General features: G+C 56.8%; 1 protein-coding gene across 3 annotated transcripts in view; it reads left to right on the top strand.

The window, feature by feature from the left end:
* The first annotated feature begins 316 nt into the window (after positions 1 to 316).
* TLN1 (talin 1) overlaps positions 317 to 19,923 on the top strand; it is a 35,452-nt gene continuing 15,845 nt past the window's right edge. Inside the window, exons 1-25 of one of the 3 annotated variants that reach the window (XM_051804418.1) lie at positions 317 to 419; positions 6,491 to 6,654; positions 8,827 to 8,924; positions 9,146 to 9,275; positions 9,514 to 9,666; positions 9,963 to 10,105; positions 10,486 to 10,613; positions 11,116 to 11,176; positions 11,459 to 11,563; positions 11,903 to 12,058; positions 12,297 to 12,398; positions 12,621 to 12,697; positions 12,879 to 13,059; positions 13,552 to 13,665; positions 14,379 to 14,487; positions 14,985 to 15,193; positions 15,310 to 15,408; positions 15,608 to 15,658; positions 17,333 to 17,500; positions 17,784 to 18,078; positions 18,180 to 18,346; positions 18,700 to 18,828; positions 19,161 to 19,274; positions 19,449 to 19,562; positions 19,720 to 19,854. In XM_051804418.1, the coding sequence (XP_051660378.1) occupies positions 6,525 to 6,654; positions 8,827 to 8,924; positions 9,146 to 9,275; positions 9,514 to 9,666; positions 9,963 to 10,105; positions 10,486 to 10,613; positions 11,116 to 11,176; positions 11,459 to 11,563; positions 11,903 to 12,058; positions 12,297 to 12,398; positions 12,621 to 12,697; positions 12,879 to 13,059; positions 13,552 to 13,665; positions 14,379 to 14,487; positions 14,985 to 15,193; positions 15,310 to 15,408; positions 15,608 to 15,658; positions 17,333 to 17,500; positions 17,784 to 18,078; positions 18,180 to 18,346; positions 18,700 to 18,828; positions 19,161 to 19,274; positions 19,449 to 19,562; positions 19,720 to 19,854 (3,168 nt within the window). In that variant the 5' untranslated portion in view covers positions 317 to 419; positions 6,491 to 6,524. The remainder of the gene's footprint in view (positions 420 to 6,490; positions 6,655 to 8,826; positions 8,925 to 9,145; positions 9,276 to 9,513; positions 9,667 to 9,962; positions 10,106 to 10,485; positions 10,614 to 11,115; positions 11,177 to 11,458; positions 11,564 to 11,902; positions 12,059 to 12,296; positions 12,399 to 12,620; positions 12,698 to 12,878; positions 13,060 to 13,551; positions 13,666 to 14,378; positions 14,488 to 14,984; positions 15,194 to 15,309; positions 15,409 to 15,607; positions 15,659 to 17,332; positions 17,501 to 17,783; positions 18,079 to 18,179; positions 18,347 to 18,699; positions 18,829 to 19,160; positions 19,275 to 19,448; positions 19,563 to 19,719; positions 19,855 to 19,923) is intronic. The other 2 variants (XM_051804416.1, XM_051804417.1) reach the window with 2 other exon arrangements.

Here is a 19,923-nt window from a genome sequence, read left to right as displayed (position 1 = left end):
GGGTGGGGAGGGGAGGGCGGTGGCGGAGGGTCCTGGAGGGGGACGGGGGGGCGTGTGAGCCCAGGTGGTGCCCCGCGCCCGGCGGTGTCCCCGGAGGGTGCGGTGTCAGCAGCGGTGCGTGCTCGTGGGTGGAGCACAGCCCTGGGGGGCGCGGGCGTGGAGCCGTGCCCAGCCCCCGGGGCGTCCGTGCGGGCCCCGCGGGTGCCGAGCGGCGCCAGCCGCGGGAGCGGGATGCCCGCGGAGCGCGGGCGGAGCGCGGCCCCCGGGGCTCTGCTCGCATCGCGCCGGGGAGCCCGGGGGGCGCGCCGTGCCCCGCGCATGCGCGGCAGGGGGGCGGCGCGGCGGGAAGCGGGTGGGGCCGCCCCGCTCCGTTCCCTCAGCCTCGGCGGGGCCGTCGCGCTGCTCCTGCCCGCTCACAGGTACCGGGGACGGGGGACATGCGGCATCCTGCTCACCGGGGAGGGGCGGGCCCGCCAAGCGGGGTCCCGCGGGCCGACAGCGCCCTGGCTGCCGGGGGGCTGCCGGAAACGGATGTCCCGGGGACCCTCCCCCCGCACCCCGCCCGGTGAACGGCAGGGCGGGGGGGGGAGCAGGGAGGGAGCGGCTTCCCGGTTACTGGGGCCTCGCTGCTTCAGCCGGGGCTTGTCCCCGGCGCTGCGGTAACCCGGGGGCTTCCGGGATTCACTCGGGCTTTGGGGCGTGCCCCCATCGCCCCCGGGGCGGGCGGCTCCCGCACTCCGACGGCCGCCGGAGGCCGCGGGGCGGCACGGGCAGGCGCGGCCGCCGTATTCCCGGCTGCGGTATTCCCGGCCTTGTCCTTGCCCTGCCCCGCCGGGGCAAGGCCCGGAGTTCGCGCTGGCCAGGCCCGGGCCATCATCTCCGCCTCGGGGGTCCCCGAGCGGGACCAGCCCGGCCGCGGACACCGGCCCAAGGACCGGGGTGCGAGCTCTGGGCCGGGCCGGGCACGGCTTTGCCGCACCGCCCTGCCCACCCTGCCGGGGCCCGTGGGAGAGCGGGTGGGAAGAGTGTCTGCATCCCGCTGCGTGGTTTTGGGTGGGGACGCGAGGGGACACGCTCCCCGTGGCCGCACCGAAGCCGGGGAGGTCGCTACAGCAGCTCCCACCGGAACGGACATCTGGACATGGACCCCCGGGATGGGGCGCTGGAGTGGGACTCGTGCAGGGTGGGACTGGCCCCCATCGAGGAAAGGCGTGCGTCCCCACCGTGTCCCGGTTGGAGCAGCTAACCAGGCAAGGGAAACCCTGCCCCATCCTCTGCCTGTTCCCTGCCGGATCCTGCCCGCGCCCCTGCAAGCTCCCCGTCCCTTTGAATCTGCCGGCAGGATGTCTACATGCTTCTGCCGTGCCTTCATCGCTGGCTGTTAGACCCATATTTGGTAGCAATAATTGTTTACTCCCTTCTTCTCTCTCCCGGAGCCTCACTGCTCAGAAGGGGAGGGGACATATTTTTCGGATTTTTATCTTTATCAGAACCTGTGAGTTACCCAGTAAAGGGTTCGAACCCCACATCTCCCCCCACAGAACATGGGGTGAAACGCCCCGAGTGCTAAATGAGCCGTTCATGGTGCGTGAGGAGCACCAGCCAAGCATGCAAGTTGCTGAACAGCAGCAGAAGGAATTTGGTGCTTCCCGAAGTGACACGTCCCAGCAGATTTAGGGAAGGGGAGTGAGAAAGCTGAGTAAGAGAGAATGGGGACCTGTGGGGCACCCTTGTTTCCGGAACTGAGCTTTGCTGGCTACTGGGTGGAAAAGACCCCAAAAACTCAGCCCCGTTCTCCTCTTGCTTTCCCCTTTCTGCCTGTCTGGCAGTGCAGTGCTGGGCAAGTCACTTGCCCTGGGAAGCATATGTGCCTGGATCAGGGTACCTATTGGTTTCCACAGGTCGTAGAGCACCCAGTGCACCCCAGCGCCTGCTTTTGGGGTCCTGTGCCAGAGGCCCAGCTCACAAAGAACTCAGCAGAGGCTATAGCTGGAGTCCCCCTTGTCCCCATGCCTGCCTTGGCAGTGGGCAGTCTGGAGGTGCCACAGTTTTTGCTCCATCCCTTTGGAGGGCAGGGGATGTCCAGCAGGAGCAGACAGGCCTGAGGGTGCATGTCAAACATGGGCAGTTAAAGGCCAGAGCTGGTTCAGCTCATTGCAAGTGAGCAGGCAGGAGGTGACGGCTGTGATCCCCCAGCCCAGCTGCCCGTCGGCTGCCCATTTCCCACGCAGAGCAGGGCTGCTTCCCTGTGAGGGTGAGAGGATGCTCCTGTCCCAGCCATGGGTGACAGCTGAGTGGTCACAGGGGTGCTGTGTCTGGCCTTGCCAGCTGCTCATGCTCCCCACGAGCAAGCTTGGCCTCAGCAGAAGAGAAGAAACTGCTTTCCCATCTGACATGTACGTGCAGCTGGGAAAGAGGAACTGGGCAGAGCATGTGGCACCATCGCCAGCTGGGGCTGCTGGCTCAGCCTTCCCGTTCCTGTGTCTGCCCCCAGTGCCTTCTGTGGCTGCGTGTACTGGTCCCATACTGGGGAACCCAGCTAGAGCCTGGTCCAGCTTCTTACCAGCTTAATTTTGACCCATTTGATTGTGCAGATGCCAACATACCAGCCAAGCCACTGCTGACAGGCATTGCATTTTGGTGGCTTGCTACCTGCCTGGCTGTGCCAGTGGCCACAGTGATGGGGCCCCATGTCTGTGGAAAACCCTGGCACTGTGGTGGTTTGCAGCTAATAAAGCTTTCTGCAGTCCAGAGGTGGTCAGGAGTGGGGTCTTTCCCAGGTGAAATTGGGTATTGGTGTAAAGAAAAAAAAACAACCCTCAAACCTCATCCAGAGTATCCCTTAGAAAGGGTGTATTAAAAATGGCAAAATTGTTGCATTTGAAGATTTTTCATCTTGTTCTAGAAACTCACCACGAGCGTTCCAGCAGGCTGCAGCTGAATTTTGGTTGATTTTTTTTTTTTTTGGTCATTTTAAGACACAAACCCTCCTCTGTAGCCGTTACTGCAGCACTGAACTCGGCCGACACAAATATAGCAGTTACGTCACGTGACGGAAAACTCGCTGTCAGTGGTCCCAGCAGAGACACAGTGGCTCCTCAGGCCGGCACAGTGCTGCCTGCACTGACCCTGCCTGTGCTGACCCCGTCCTTGCACCTCCACCGCTGCTTTGGTTTTGCTCACCTATTGTGGGGTGAGACGGGAGGAAGCCGCAACAACTCCTCAGGGAAGTGGTGGGACCCCACCAAGGCCTTCTTCCCACCCCCTCATTGTTTTGGGATCAGCTGAGGAACGTGCCTGTGGTTCAAAGGGTTGCACTCAGCTTGGTGTAAAATGCAGAAGTGTGTTAATCCAGCTGCTCCGGTGCCCTTTGCATAGTGACAACTGATTGCAAATGGATGCGCTTGCTCTGGAGGTGAGACAGCACAGAAATCTGGTGTGTGTTCATCAAGACTTGGTTGTTTGGGGTTTTTTGGTTTTTTACTTTCCAGGGGAACAGCTTGAATTTCAGTGTCTTTTTATTTTTCTGGTTTGTGCTGCCAGGCTCCCACGCTGTCTCATCCGTTATGTCTAGTCCAGCTTTTCCTTCCCCACACGGTTCCCAGCAGGGAGAGGTCTGCAGGGGTTGAGCCCTGCATTGGTGCCCTTGGAGCAGGCAGAGGATTTGCAAACCTCGTGTGATTAATTGCCACATTTGCTGACAAATCTCTCCAGGGTTTCAGGAGGTGTCCTTCATGCAGCAGGGAGCATTTTGGCTTTAGACGCTGCTGTCAGCAAAGTTCAGCTGCTGGAGCCTGAACTTTTTCCACAGAATATGGGAATTAAAGTGAACCATCTACCCTTTCTCTGAGGTCTTCCTTGATGTTGTCAGCATCTTCCCTGCCTAGCTCTGTCGTTTTTGTAAGAGTTTGGGAGTGGGAAGGCTTGAGCAGTCACCTTCCCCATCTTCCTGTGAGGTCTTGGAAAGCATGATGGCCCTTGTGAAGGGTGTGCTAAGGGGTACCAGTGGTGCAGTGCTGGATTTTGGGTGACTTTGGGAGGGCAAGAAGAGGATGCAGAAATGGCAGCCTGGCTCCTCTCAGTTCCTCTCTACTGTCCGGCGTCCTCCCCTCCCCTTCCTCTATGGTCTCTGACCTTGTCGTGGCGGTGGCATGTTCTCCTTTTCCTGCAGAGAGATGGAAAGCAGCTTTATGCTCAACTTGAGAATATTTTTAGATATAGAGAAGTTGGCCTGGTGACCGCAGCAGCCCGCCCTGCATATAAAATACTTGGAAAACCCTTTCCACGACAGGGTGTTCCTCGTTTGTTCAGCTCACAGTTTTGCTGGTACTTCTGGAGAGATGGCAATGGCATGGGTGGGTGCCTCTGCCACCTCATTCCCTGTGCCGATGGGCTCCCTTGCTCCGGACCCGAAATGCATTTCATTCCTCAGCAGCCGAGACAGTGGGGGCCACGGGCCTCCGCAGAAACATTGCAGAACGGCTCAGGAATGCAGAGCTGGAGCGGCTCCATGTGCTGGCGGAGGCGGCACGCTCCTTGGTCCCTGCCTCCCACTCCGCATGCTGGTGAGCATGGCTCCATGGCTCTGCAGGAGCAGAGCCCCTGCCCTCTGACTCACTCCTGGCCAAAACTGGATGCAGATCCTGCCCCTAGTCAGCTCAGGTCAGTGTTTGGGAACAGTCTCCACTGATGTACCCCATTCCAGGGGACGAGTTGGCAGCACTGGGCAGGGATGCACAGACTCACTGTGGGCTGCTGCAGTGCAAGGAAGGCTGCCAGCACATTTTGCCCAAGAACCTTCCCAGGCCAAGCTGAGGATGCATGATAAGCTTTCCCTGACAGCCTTAATAGGAAGCCTGGTAGGAGCAAATCAATCTAAAAGAGAACACGCAGATGTGGTGCATCCCACACTGTATCCTCCCACCACTGGGGTTTAAGGACAAGGCAGCTTGAGTCGGCAGAACAGGGGGACTCCTCCTAGTGAACAGTCTCTGTGAGAGAGGAAAAGGCATGTCACTGCTGGAGAGCATCGGGTTGGGGCCAGAGGGGGATTGGGAATGCTGAGAAGGGCAGGGAGCAGTAGGGCGGGGGCAGAGGACCTGGTGCAGGGAGCCTGAGGCATGTGGCGACCTGGGAAAGCACTGAAAGCTGCTGCACAGTGGGTAAACCCAAAGGAAAGGGTTCTTACAAGCTGCATCAGGCAAGCAGAGGGCTTATTTACAACCTTGTTTTCCTTTGGTTACTTCTTTCAGATTTTACCCTGCTGTAAGAATATCGCAGTTCTGATTTGGTGTGATTAAATCTGGTGGTTTGGAGCCCTGTTGAGGGACACTCACTCTGAGGCTGCTCTGTGCAATCCTTCAAGCCTCAACTCTACAATTCCCTGAAAGGAGATTGTAGTGAGGTGTGGGCTGGTCTCTTCTACGGTGCCACAGTGAGAGGACCAGAGGAAATGGCCTTAAACTGAGACAGGGGAGATTCAGATTAGATACTAGAAAAAATTTTGTCACTGTTAGGGTGGTGAGGCATTGGAATAGGTTCCCCAGGGAGATGGTGGAGTCACCGTTCCTGGAGAGGTGTTTAAGAGGCATCTGGATCTGGCACTGAGTGATGTGGTTTAGGGGTTACAGTGACAGCGGTGGGTGGACGGTTGGACTTGATGATCTTAAGGGTCTCTTCCAAGCTTGATAATTCTTTCATTCTGTTCTGTTCTATGAAGCTGATGCTTCAGGCTGGACCAAGCTTGGTTGCTGTTTCAGATGGCGTGGTGCAGCTCTGGCATGCCCTTGCCATGGCTGGTCCCTTGCCCTCCTATGCATCATCCTGTGCACAGGCTCCCCAGCCCTGGGTTTGTGCCAGTAGCTGCTGCCCCAGACCCTGATCTCTGAGCACTCCCTGGGTGTGAGTGGTGCTTTCCACAGGTAATTGTATTTAACATGTGAGGTCTGTCCCTGGTGCCCTTATCTTGCCTCCCTGAGCAGCTTCAGGCTTTTCCGTCCCTCTATGCTCAGGGTGCCAGCTCAGCGTGCTCTGCTGGTGGCATGGAGGGCCCTGATAGCTGGGGCAGGGGCCTGCCAGCTCTGGGTCAAAGCTTGGTTTTCCTCTTGTGGCTTCTGTGTCATCACAGGTTTAATTATAACTCCTTCCATCGTGCTCTCCCACAGTTTTTTATCTTGTGTTCTCCCGCATGCTCGCTTCCTCCTCTCTGGCAGCATCTCCGCTGGGTACCAGCTGCTGTCACTCCAGCAAGTGAGTAAAATTGGCTTTGGGACCTTGGCATGAGGAGGCAAGGGTCCCAGTGCTGGCTGGACATCCCAGCATCTGGAAAGTGGGATCCTCTCACAGGCTCACCAGCACAGGGTGCTTGCCAGTAGAATCTGGGTCCCAGTTTTCAGGGAGCAGGGGTGCTGCTGGAGGAGGAGGAGGAGGAAGGACCCTGTACACCGGAGGGGTCAGCAGCCACAGCTCACCCGTCCGTGTCCTCCGGCAGGTGACGCAGGAGTGGGGACAGCCCAGCCGCCACCATGGTTGCCCTCTCGCTGAAGATCAGCATTGGCAATGTGGTGAAGACGATGCAGTTCGAGCCCTCCACCATGGTGTACGACGCCTGCCGCATGATCCGTGAGCGGGTGCCCGAGGCCCAGATGGGACAGCGTAAGTCCGTGGTGGGACTGGCTGCCGTGCCTTTGGCATTTCACTGGTCTCCCTTTTCTCTTCTGTCTGTGCCTCTCTGGCGCTTTCCCAGAGAAGTGGTGGGGTGGAGGGAGCAAAGTCCAAGTCCTCCTGCGTGGTCGAGGTGAGAGTCTGAGCTTCTTAGGCTCCCTCCTTGACACCCCAGAAGAAATCTAGGGCTTTGGAAGGTAGGAAACCACATTTGGAAGTGAAATATTCGTGAAGCAATTTGAGCCTGTTGCCCTTTTTGTCTCTGCTCCTCTGTCCTACTTGCATTCATCACCACTAGCCAGGACTAGGTGGGTTTAAACAGTTGCAAGGCTCATTACAAACATTAATAAGCATTTAAGTTAATTTTTTTCTTTCTTGGGGGATGTATAGTCTCCATTGGGTCTGTCCACCACTAGCAGCTCTCTGTGAGACCTGGTGCTGGTGCTCCATTACCTTTCTAAGCCTTCTCAGCTCTAGCACTTTCCTGCTGCTGCTGGGCTCCCAATTAAGCCTATGGCTCATGACGTGACTCATACCCACGCGGATGTGACCTGTCCCCATCATGGGTGGGGGGGTTGGAGCTCTGGGACGCTGTCTCAGAGGCTCTCCTGGGTCCCTGCAACCCCTGAAAGCAGCTGTGCCACGGGGGAGAGACAGCAGAGAGGAGGTCAGGAGTCGTGGGAAGAGGAGGGGAAGTGCTGCGACATCTGGGAGCTGCAAATTCCTTGAGGATGGAAGGAAATGCCTTCTCACACCATGCCCAGCTGGTCAGCAGTCCAGCAGACCATGGCTTTCAGTTACAGAGAGGGACTGGATGTCTGTGGATGCAGGGCTATACTGGTGTTGGAAGGAGCATTGCATTTCCTGCTCCTGGGTGTGAGCCAGCCTGTTTATAAAAAATCAGCAAGGCAAAAGCCTTAAAGGGAACTTCTTATTCCCAAGTTCCTTTTCAGTTTCTTAAAGCTTTTCTTCTCCTATCTTCCTTGCAGCTTTTGTTTCTCTTTGTTCTCCTTAAACACTGGCACTCTGGCTCCCTTTTTGAGCTGCCCTGGTTTTTTGTCACCTTTGGGCTGGAGGAGCTTCAGTGTAAGTTTCCAGCTCTGCTGTTGCTCTGTCTCAGGAAGTGCCTCTCCCCGCCCAGCCTATGGATCTGGGACAAGCTGCTCAGTTTTCAGTGCTTTAGAGTTATCCTCTTGGAATTTGCTTTGAAAACAGTTTGGGGTTTTGTTGGTTTTTTTTTTTTACTTTAAAAATAAAATGGCAAGCCTCCGTGGTTTTTCAGCTCCCTGTTTAGTAGGATCCTTAACGGCAGTGTTAGCCAGGCAGGCGCAGGGCAGCTCAGGAATTTGTCCCTCCCCAAAGAGAGCTGCCAACAAGATGACGAGTTATAAACATAGCCAACCAAGACAGCCTGCGGCACAGAGTTGTTGCAGAGGTGGAGAAGGACCTTTCCAGGGCATAACCAGGCGTGGCCCTGGCCTCTAGCAGCATAAAAATGCGGTTTGAGCTGAGGTGCCACTGCCCAGGCTCCAGCAGCAGCACTTTCACCAGCCCCAGGGGAGCAGGGTTTGGTGAACAGCAATTATTCACCACCTCTGACACCTCATCCTCCTTCAGCCTCCTCCTCCACAGAGGAGTCCCAGCAATTCTCCTCCCGCACACCAAAGTTCCATCATTTAAATTGCCTCTGTCTGCATCCTTTCAAACTCTTCTGTGTCCTGGGGAGATGCAGACCTCACCACCAGGAAGTACTCAAGGTGTCAATTGCCTAGATTGTATATACCAGTTCCCAGCACCCTTCCTGGTGATCCAAGACTTTATTACCTTGCTTTCACCACTACTACACATTGCACTGAAGATTTTGGAGAGCTGTCAACCACAACTGCAAGCTCTCCCTTCTGTGGTGTCTGTCAGTTCCAAGTTGGGCATTGTGTAGGCATGCTTCAGGTGATTTTTTCCATAGATAACTGTGGTAAAACGTGCACCTCGGAGCTTGCTTGCCAGCTTTGTTGCCCACTCCTTGGGTTTAGGCTCCAGCTTTCACAGTGCTGCTGTGCTTCACACACTGGGCTGCACTGATGCACATCCCTGGGCACAGACTGGCATCTTGGTGGCCCTGTCCTTCTCAGGACTCCCCTGGCAGAGACTTTACCTGTTTTTCAGCCAATGATTTTGGGCTGTTCCTCTCGGATGAAGACCCAAAGAAAGGAATCTGGCTGGAGGCTGGGAAGGCCCTGGACTACTACATGCTTCGCAATGGGGTAAGTGTCCATCCCACATCCTTCCAACTGGTACCTGCCTTGGCTGCACAGTTGGATGTGCCCACAGTGTGGAGATGGTGTGGGTGCCTGCCCTGCTGCCTTGCATCATGTTCTGCAGCACACTATGTCCCCCCACAATTCCACTGGGCATTTGGGAGCTGTTGGCATGACGGTGGGATGTGGGTTCCACCACTGGGAGCTGTGCTCTGCTGTACCTGCAGGATACCATGGAATACAAGAAGAAGCAGCGGCCCCTGAAGATCCGCATGCTCGATGGGACAGTGAAAACGGTGATGGTGGATGACTCCAAAACTGTCACGGACATGCTCATGACAATCTGTGCCCGAATTGGTGAGAGGAGAGGGCAGCAACAGGGAGAAGAAGGGAGGTGGGGAGAGATGGCAGCATCTGACAGGCTACTGGGGGAGTGGCAGCAGCTCTGCAGCAGATGGCCTGGCAGCATGGGTGTCCAAGGGGTGCTTGGGGAGGGCACACTGGGGAGGGCACACTGTTCAGCACCTCTGCGTTGCTCCGTGCTTTGTATTTGGCAGCAAAATCACGCTGAGTTTGGTTCTCTGCTCTCCTGCAGGCATCACAAACTATGATGAGTACTCGCTTGTTCGGGAGATTATGGAAGAGAAGAAGGAGGAGGTTACTGGCACCCTCAAGAAGGACAAGACCCTGCTGCGAGATGAGAAGAAGATGGAGAAGCTCAAGCAGAAGTTGCACACAGATGACGAGTGTAGGTGCCTGGATGTGCTGGAGATGGGGTCAGGCTGTGCTGAGGGCAATGAGGAGGGGAGCAGGGAACCCCCTGCAAGGGGAAGAGCCAGTCGGGGGAGGGGAGAGGACTATAATGAGGGAATGTGTGCACACACCTCCTGGAGTGTCTCCTGCCTGGGGGCCCAGGAGAGAGGGGTGAGAGCCAGGATGCACGAGGTGGGCATCCATTCCTCACTCCTCACGAGCAGCCCCAAGGCCGGGACCAGCCCTGCCTCAGTGCCTGTCCCTGTGCTCATGCCTTGGCATTGCCTGCAGTGAATTGGCTGGACCATGGCCGGACCCTGCGCGAGCAAGGCATTGACGACAACGAAACGCTGCTGCTGCGGCGCAAGTTCTTCTACTCTGACCAGAACGTGGACTCGCGAGATCCTGTGCAGCTCAACCTGCTCTACGTGCAGGTACAGCTTCCCAGGGCACCTGGCTCCACTGCCAAGTGCCAGCCCCTGGAGGAGCCACCATGGGGGGTACTTCAGGATACCCAGTTATCTCCTGGGTGGGAGCCAACGCTGGCAATCCTAGCCCTGCCCTCTGTGTACTCCAGAGCTCCCCAAGGAATCCCATGTCAGCTGTCGGATAGGAATCATCCTGAAGTCCTGCTGCTGTTTCTCTCCCAGGCTTGATGCTGTTCCCCATAGGGGACAGCCTGGTCCCAGATCCTCCTGTTTTTCAGGGCAATTTCTTTTAACTCTGGAAAACATGTTGTACTTGGTGTAGAGGGGAGCAATGGCAGGGCTGCGTGGCTGCCCAGCTCACAGCAGTGTCTTCTATTCCCACACAGGCTCGTGACGACATCCTGAACGGTTCCCATCCTGTCTCCTTTGACAAAGCCTGCGAGTTTGCTGGCCACCAGTGCCAGATCCAGTTTGGGCCACACAACGAGCAGAAGCACAAGCCAGGCTTTCTGGAGTGAGTGTCCTGAGGAGCCCCTGGGCTTTGTCTTGAAGGGTCTGGAGCAGCTTGGCAGCACCCAGCACCACACTGCCCTGTGGGGCTCCAGGGGTTTGTTTGCCTGTGGCGCAGCCCCTCTCCTCCTTACAGCACAGTGCCCAAGTGTGGAGATCCACACCAGCCACAAGGTGTGCCAGCCCCCTATCCTGCCATCCTGCTCCCTCTGGCACCCCTGCAGGGACATGCAGCAGCTCCAGTGGGGGTCCCCAGCCCACCATAGAGCCTGCCCTGATGCCACACAAAGCACTGCATCCTAAGCACCTCCACCCTACTCTCAGCTAGGGCATCTTCAAGGACAGCTTTTGTAGCTGCAACAACCTCTCCCGCATCCTTCCTGCTCCCAAAAACTCCCAGCTCATGGGAGGTGTTTGTCTGAGGCTTTGGGTTGGGCCTCCTCATAGTCAAAGACAGGTGCTGACTTTGGGCTCTGCTGCTAACTGGCTCGCCTGTCTCTTGGCAGGCTCAAGGATTTCCTGCCTAAGGAGTACATCAAGCAGAAAGGGGAGCGCAAGATCTTCATGGTATGTGCAGCAGAGAGGTTGAAAGCTGGGCTTTTTGTTCCTCCTCACTAAAGGCTGAGGCTGCTACTGTCACGGAAGGCAGCACATAGCAGTGTGGTGGGAAGGAAACAGGAGCAGGAGCTGTAGGTGGGCAGACAAGGCAACTCCTGAGATATACCAGAGGTCAGAGGGATGCTGTAGCAGGGGATGCTGGTGGGGTAGGGAGAGCCTGGAAAGGCTGTGGAATGATGGCACTAACAGGACTATGAATCCTGGTGCAATGTTCTGTCTTTGCTGTCACAGGCCCACAAGAACTGCGGGAACATGAGCGAGATTGAGGCCAAAGTTCGCTATGTGAAACTTGCCCGTTCCCTCAAGACCTACGGGGTCTCCTTCTTCTTGGTCAAGGTAGAGCAGCATCCTCCCTGGTCCCACTTCTCACCAACAAAAATTCCTCCTCTTCAGCATCCCTCCCTCTGTTGTACCTCCAGCTACTACCCCTCAACTCATGTTGCTCCAGTTTTCCTTACATCTCCACTGTCCACCTCTCCTTCATGCCTTTCCCTGTGCAATGCCTTCCTACTCCTGGGTTCACACTTTTTCTCCTTTTCAAGCTCCATGTGGTGGTTGTCACCACTGGAAAGCATGGCCTTGGGGGTGTTTGGTAGCCATAACAGGCCTCAAAGGTCTCTGCCTGGATAGATCCATCCTGGGGGTAGCCCACAGCCCTTGTGTTGTGGCCCACAGGAGAAGATGAAGGGGAAGAACAAGCTGGTGCCACGGCTGCTGGGGATCACCAAGGAGTGTGTGATGCGCGTGGATGAGAAAACCAAGGAAGTGATTCAGGAGTGGAGCCTGACCAACATCAAGCGTTGGGCAGCCTCACCCAAGAGCTTCACCCTGGTAGGGACCAGCGCTTGGTCCTCCACATTCCCTCCCTGCTGGTGCCCCCGTGGGGGGCTACTCTCACTTAGCCCCCCTCTTGGGTATTGCCCCACAGTGGCACAGCCCTGCCGTCCTCTGGGGCCTCTCCCAGCTCTTGTTTCAGAGGCTGGCGCTTGGGTGCTTAGCGCATACCAGAGGGGCTCAGGGTGGCCGCCAGTGCCCTGCTCCGGTGCTACCCTGTGCCCTGCTGTTGCAGGATTTTGGAGATTACCAGGATGGTTACTACTCGGTGCAGACGACGGAGGGGGAACAGATCGCCCAGCTGATTGCTGGTTACATAGATATCATCCTGAAAAAGGTGAGGCTGTGCTGAGGAGAGCACTGATAACCAGATCCTCCCTGGAGAGGGGTGCAGGGTGCCCCTTCCAGCTGCTTCCAGACAGCCATTGGCACATGGTACTGCTGGAAGAGCTGGAGATGGGGCAGGGGAGCCCTGCAGCTCTGGTACAGTGTCTGGGCTGCAGGAGGAGGGGAAGGTTTGGAGGTATGTGCTGTCTGACACTTCTCTTTCCCTCCACAGAAAAAGAGCAAAGACCACTTTGGACTGGAGGGGGATGAGGAGTCCACCATGCTGGAAGATTCTGTGTCTCCAAAGAAGTAAGTCTTCCAGGAGCAAGACAGTTACCAAACAGAAGTTGAATGGAGAGGGGGCTCCAGCCAAACTTGCAGGACAGGATATCTGGAGAAAGAGCTGGCGGTCCTTTGGTGCCAGCTCTCCCGGAGAGCCTGGTTCTGTGCCCATGGGCATTGCTTCACCTGGTATTTCTTCCCCTTTCAGGTCGACAGTCTTGCAGCAGCAGTTTAACCGTGTAGGCAAGGCAGAGCTGGGCTCAGTGGCCTTGCCAGCCATCATGCGGACGGGGGCTGGAGGGCCAGAAAACTTCCAGGTGGGCACGATGCCACAGCCTCAACTGCAAATCACCAGTGGCCAGATGCACCGAGGGCACATGCCTCCCCTGGTAAGCTCTCCCATTGCTCACCACAGGACACAAACTCTGAGAGGTGACTGTTGGTCTTATGGAGACCCGTTCATTTGGGTCTGTGGCCAGGCATTGCCTTCCTGGGAAGGGCAGGGGCTCTGTGCCGCTGGTGTCATGGGCCTGCTGAGCTGGCATACTCCTGCACCCCCTCTGCAAACTTGAGCTACACCCCAGCATTTTTCCCTGGCAGGCAGCTGCAGCCTCTCCTTCAGGTTGTGCCTGGACAACCCCAGTAGTGCTTTGGTTTGCAGTAGAGCCCAGTTAGTTAACTGTGAACTTGCTTGTACCTATGGTGGGATGTGGCATTTCCCAATGGGAGTTGCAGAGCAAGTTCCCCTTCTTGTTAAGTGTACCTCACTTTGTGGAGACCTACCTAGAGCACTGCCATCAACGGCATGTTGCAGGGGAGCAAATTATTTAAGCCTAGATTTCCAGCCTTCAGCATACCTCGGTCTGTCTCTGTGTTTGCAGACCTCAGCCCAGCAAGCTCTGACTGGCACCATCAACTCAAGCATGCAGGCTGTGCATGCAGCTCAGGCCACGCTGGACGACTTCGAGACCTTGCCACCCCTCGGGCAGGATGCTGTGAGTGCCAGGTGGACATGGTGTGCTGGGGGTGGACCTTGCTGGAGGTTGTTAGGTGGGCTGGGTGAGGCTGGTCACATTCCCAGGAGAAGTGCCAGCAGCTCCTGGAAGATCTGCTGCCTGAAAAGAGATGGCGGCGCCAGGTATGGGTGCTGAAGGAGAAAATGGGGCTGCACACACAGAGTCCGATTTCAGGTCTTGTCCCCTGACACTTTTCGGCATTCCCCTTTTATTCATAATCTCTCATAAACAGCACCTGGAGTTTTTCCTTTAGTTAACTGGAATTCCCAGGATCGTCCCAAACCAGTGCCTTGATGCCACACATTTACACTTGCATCAAGTGGTAGCTGTGTTCAGCCATGAGAGAAAATCACACGCTTATGCAGGCTAGTTAAAGTGGTTTTCCACTTTGAGACATAACTTTCTCTCCCTCAAAGCACTTAGCCAAGGTCAATCCTCCCTTTTGATTCTGATTAACTAAATGCAGGTGCAGAGTGACTGAGCTTGTTCCCACAGTATCCCACCCTGCGGGCAGATATGGAGGGGACATTTGACTGTGTTGCTTGTTCAGAATGGACTGGAGAGTTTTGGGTGGTCACAGGTCTTCCTTGTCTTTTCCTTATATCCTCTTCCCTGTGTTCTTCTATATGAGCATGTGTGCTGCTACCCACCACCTCTGCCACCATCTCCTGATCTTGTTCTCCCCATTTCAGGCATCCAAAGCTTGGCGCAAAAACAAAATGGATGAGTCTAAGCATGAGATCCACTCCCAAGTGGATGCTATCACTGCTGGCACAGCCTCAGTGGTCAACCTCACTGCAGGTATGTGGAGGGTTGGAGAAGAGGGATGCCCCAGTTCTGGAGAAGGCTCTCTGTTGTTTGGTTGAAGGACAGGGCTCCTGCCTTCCATCATAAACTGGAGGTGCCAGCCTGCCCCAGCTAGAAATAAATCAACCCCAAAGGCTACTGATATCCCTGTAGAGCTGGCCATCCTCCACAGCTCACCTGTCTTTTAGACCCCTGCCTGTGCTCTGCCCAGTCCTTCCTCTCAGCCCCTAGCTGACCAGCCATGATCTGGACCAGAAGCATGTTGCCCGGTCTGTGCCATAGCTTGAGGCATAGCCATGGCACAGTGCAGCTCCCTTTCCCCAGGCTCCCCTGCCAAATCTCAGCTGATACAGCAACCTTTCAGGCTCAGGAGCCAGAGGGTCTCTCCCCCTGCTCCTGGAAAGAAAAACCACATCAGTGACAGGTGTGTGGATGCTCTTGGAGCATCACTTGGAGTGCATTCCATCTTATCTTGTCTCCTTCCTGGGCAGGGGATCCAGCAGACACGGACTATACCGCCGTGGGCTGCGCCGTCACCACCATCTCTTCCAACCTGACGGAGATGTCCAAGGGCGTGAAGCTGCTGGCTGCGCTGATGGAAGACGAGGGAGGGAATGGGCGGCAGCTTCTGCAGGCAGCCAAAAACCTGGCCAGTGCCGTCTCAGACCTGCTGAAAACAGCACAGCCTGCCAGCGCTGAGGTGGGGGCAGGAGTGGCTGTGGGGCCCAGGGGAAGGGGGAAGCTGAGGGGAACCATTGAGTGGGGTTTTAGGGTTTGCTCACAGGCCCGGTGTTGATTATGCCATGTTCCTTGCAGCCTCGCCAGAATCTCCTGCAGGCTGCCGGCCTCGTGGGCCAGACCAGCGGAGAGCTGCTGCAGCAGATCGGGGAGAGCGACACCGACCCCCGGTTCCAGGTGAGTGCACCCAGCGGCTACCAGGGACACCCACTCCCTAAATCCGTCAACCTTTGCACAGGACCTGGCAGGAGGGCTCTGGGTCGAAGTGTGTCTGGTACCAGTGGTGACTTCGTCGGGGAGGGGACAGGCCATTGCCCATCTCTGTCCCTAGTGCCACTGTGATATAACACCTCTTATCTTGTGGATTCCCGTGTAGATCCCAGAAAGCCGGTGTACTTGGATCCTGCCTGCCTCTGAACCAAAGACGGTAAAACAGGGCTGTAGGCATGGCTTGGTGGTCCCTGCCGTCTCCGACATGAGGGGTGCTCCTCTGGGAACTGTCATCTGAACTCTTTGGAGAAGGGCTCTTGAAAAATTCTGCTTTCCTGGTGATTGGCTCTCAGAAGTCCATACATTCGGGTCGCTGCTCTGGGAGTCCTCCCTTGCAGCTCCTGCCTGCTGCTCCCTGCCTGTGGGAGCTGCCTGCCTGCTACCCCCATTGGAGGCCCAGGATAGCTGGAGCCTTATGGGGAGGTTTTAGATGAGCTGACTTCCAGCTGGCTGGTTTTCCCATGACTGCTCCTTCCAGCACAAGGGAGGTTAGCACACTGTGCTGGGCAGAAGGATCCAGCCGTAGTGTAGTTCAAAACAGACTCCGGAAAGAAGGGGTTTCTGTTCATGGCAGCCACACAGCCTCGACATGAGCAGAAAGGCCTTGACAAATATCCAAAGGGAACAGAAAAGCTAGCACCAGGGCAGGAAGCCATGCTTGACCAGGCAGCAGTGCCAGGACAAAGCATCCCCAAGGGGCAGATTTAGGACCTGGAAGACAATTTGCAGTTGTACAGCAGTAAGTTCTGCCTCACAGGTGTCAGACCCGAGTGTATCTACTTCCCTCCTTGGACTCGGATGCAGTGGTTTGGGGACTCTGAAAATGGGTGCATGCACTCTCCGATCTTTCCTCCTGTCGCAAAAGGTGGCGGATTGTAGTGGAAGTAGTCTTGGCTTGCAGGAGGCGAGGGGATGCTGTGACACTTCTGGTTTGATGGCTGGAGGTTTCCCTGTCAGGGAGTGTGGGGCCACTCACTGTGAGCGCTCACAGCAGGAGGTTGGCAACAGGCAGAGAGCCCTGCCCTGCCCTACCAGGGTCTTTGCTCCAAGCATTTGATGTTTAGCACTAATGCTGCCAGTTTTCACTGGCAATGTGCTGCAGGGGCTAATCCTGAGGGCTGCAGCGTCCTGTCATGTCTGATGCCCTGCAGGAAAGCAGTTTGCTGTATTGGTTACTGCTTGTTGTGTGCTAGCAGAGTGGCCTCATGGCGTTCCTGCCACCCTGGGGAGAGGAGGCTGGTTGCGTTGTCAGGTACCTCTCCTTTAGCCCCAGGAATAACAGCAGAGATGAGCCAACAAGCTAGAATAGAAAATAGCTGGCATGCCTGCAGTACAGGTGATCAGAGCATCTCCTGCTCACCTCTTGCTGGTGGGATGAGCCAGTGGTATGAGCCTGTAGACTGGCAGCTGTCCCCAGTGTGTCTGTGCCATGAGTGGCTTGCACCTGCCATTTGACTGTAAGGGTTTGTCATTTTTTTGCTGTGTTCAAATGTTTGCAAATCCCATGCAAATCCAGGCAGTACCAGCAGTACAATCAAGGAAGGATGGCTGCCTAGGGAGTGGGTGTTGGGATGATGCTGAGCATTGCCCGAGCTGCTGTGGGTAGTGTTTGTGGCAGTGCAGGCTGCCTCTCAGAGCCAGCTGTAGGACACAGAAAAGATGGGGTCAAGGTGCTGCCAGGTATTCAGTGCTGCTGGTGCTGGGACAGAGTGGATGAAAGGCCCCTGAGAGCTCACATTACCCCTCTGAATATTTCACGAGAGCCCTGCAGATGGCTGCGGCCATTCCCACTGCCATGGCTGCCTCGCTGACCCTTTCTGTCCCCTCTCAGGACATGCTTATGCAGCTGGCGAAGGCAGTGGCCAGTGCTGCTGCTACACTGGTGCTCAAAGCCAAGAACGTGGCTCAGAAAACGGAAGACGCAGCGCTGCAGACACAGGTGATCGCTGCGGCCACCCAGTGCGCCCTCTCCACCTCCCAGCTCGTGGCCTGCACCAAGGTAAGCAGCAAGGTTAACCCTTGCCTCAGCGTGGCTGCAAGCTTCACCTGGCGGGGGGGCAGCTTCATGGTGGGGTCCTAGGTGTGCCAGAATCACATGTCCTAAGGCAGGACTTTGGGAGTGTGGCACAGGGAGTGTGGGCTGCCTCTGACTGGGTCCCTGCTACTGTGCCCAAGCAAGGAGTACCCTCTTTGGAGGAGCAGAAGTTTGGGATAGCTGTCCCTGCACAGCCCCTACAAGGAGCCTACCACACTCACTGCCCAACCTTTCTCCTCCCTTCCAGGTTGTGGCTCCCACAATCAGTTCCCCAGTCTGCCAGGAGCAACTGATTGAGGCTGGCAAGTTGGTGGCCAAGTCAGCTGAGGGCTGCGTGGAGGCCTCCAAGGCAGCCACCAGTGATGACCAGCTCCTGAAGCAGGTGGGGGTGGCAGCCACGGCTGTCACCCAGGCCCTCAATGACCTGCTGCAGCACATCAAGCAGCACGCCTTGGGCGGGCAGCCCATCGGGCGCTACGACCAGGCCACTGACACCATCCTCAACGTCACCGAGAACATATTCAGCTCCATGGGCGATGCAGGTGAGAGCAGCTGATGGCACCCACATTAGAGCATGGTGGATAGTGAAGTAGTGGGGAGCCCTTGGGGCTTGCTAATGGGCCTCACTTCCATTCTGTTCCAGGGGAGATGGTGCGTCAGGCTCGTATTCTAGCCCAGGCCACCTCAGACCTTGTCAATGCCATCAAAGCCGACGCTGAGGGAGAGACTGACCTGGAGAATTCACGCAAGCTTCTGAGTGCAGCCAAGATCCTGGCTGATGCCACTGCCAAGATGGTGGAGGCTGCGAAGGTGAGTGCATGGGGGAGGGTGGATGCTGGCTTTGGCCCCCAGCCCTGTCCAACACTGTTGGCTCAGTGCTGGGGAGGGGACGAGCAACCCCTGGGTGGGGCAGCAGTTCCCAGAGTAAGGGACCTGTGCAGTGGGGTAGGCTCATCCCAGAGCTGTGGGTGGTAGCAGAGGAGCTGTTCCCTCTCCTGCTGTTGGGCTCTACTGGAGAGGCTTTGGACATCTCCCCAGCACCATAAGTAGCCAGGCTACCTTGTGGGGGACTCTGTGGCATCAGGTCAGAGCGTGTGCTGCTTCAGGAGGACGAGGGACTCCGTGGTCCCTGCAAGGTGTGATGGGTTTTCTGCTCTCTCCAGGGAGCTGCAGCCCACCCGGACAGTGAGGAGCAGCAGCAGCGGCTGCGCGAGGCAGCAGAGGGGCTGCGCATGGCAACCAATGCTGCAGCCCAGAATGCCATCAAGAAGAAGCTCGTACACAAGCTGGAGGTGAGATGCTGGGCAAGGGTCTGTGGAGGGCAAACAGGCACAGTCAGCGAGCAAGGCCTGACCAGGAGCCCCCACATCCCTGCATTCTCCAGCAGAATAAAGTCCTTTTCAGGCACAGTGTCTGTGCTGCATCATGCAGAGACCTCCCTTCCCTTCCCTTGTGTGCACCGTGTTACTTTGGGGCGCTGGGCATCGAGGGTGCTGGGTATGCTCCAGTGTCACAGATATAGGCACAGGAGAAGCTGTTTAGGGCAGATGGGCCCTGGTGCGTGGGGGGTGGCTCGAGACAGACTGCCCTGCTGCCAGTGTTAACTCATGCCTCCCTGTGCCAGCATGCAGCCAAGCAGGCCGCCGCCTCCGCCACCCAGACCATCGCTGCTGCGCAGCACGCCTCCTCCTCCAACAAGAACCCTGCTGCCCAGCAGCAGCTGGTGCAGAGCTGCAAGGTAAGGACTGGGCCTGTGCTCCTCCCCATCCCATCTCCCATCAGCCACAGTGGACAGACGGGACCTTGGGGTCCTCACTCAGGCCCCCCAGGAGCTGATCCTTTGATTGCCAGTCCTGGGTTGGATCCATCTTCTTCTGACCATGGTTCTCTGGTGACCGTTTTTCTCTGGCAGGTGGTGGCAGAGCAGATCCCAATGCTGGTGCAGGGTGTGCGAGGAAGCCAGTCCCAGCCAGACAGCCCCAGCGCCCAGCTGGCTCTCATTGCTGCCAGTCAGAACTTCCTGCAGGTACCCACGCTGCCCAGAGCTTCCCATGCCAGCTCTGGCATTACAGCTTTCCTACCATGCCTGGCCCTCCTAAGATACTGGAAGACCTTCTGTATATGTTCAACTGACATGCTGCATGTTCATCCCCTTTTCACTGCTTTTTGTTTTGGCCTGACAGCCTGGTGGGAAGATGGTAGCTGCAGCCAAGGCCACTGTCCCCACCATCACGGACCAAGCCTCTGCGATGCAGCTCAGCCAGTGTGCCAAGAACTTGGCTGCAGCTCTGGCTGAGCTCCGCACAGCAGCCCAGAAGGTGAGAGGCTGGGTCTCCCATCCCACAGCAGGAGAGTGCAGCTGGCTGTGCAGAGCAGGAGAGGACAGT

The sequence above is a fragment of the Manacus candei genome, unplaced genomic scaffold, assembly GCF_025592945.1.
Source record: "Manacus candei isolate 608988 ecotype Guabito, Panama unplaced genomic scaffold, ASM2559294v1 h1tg000061l, whole genome shotgun sequence".
In the NCBI taxonomy this organism is placed as follows: domain Eukaryota; kingdom Metazoa; phylum Chordata; class Aves; order Passeriformes; family Pipridae; genus Manacus; species Manacus candei.
The sequence above is the reverse complement of the archived record's forward strand: the minus strand, read 5'-3'. Positions and strand labels throughout refer to the sequence as shown.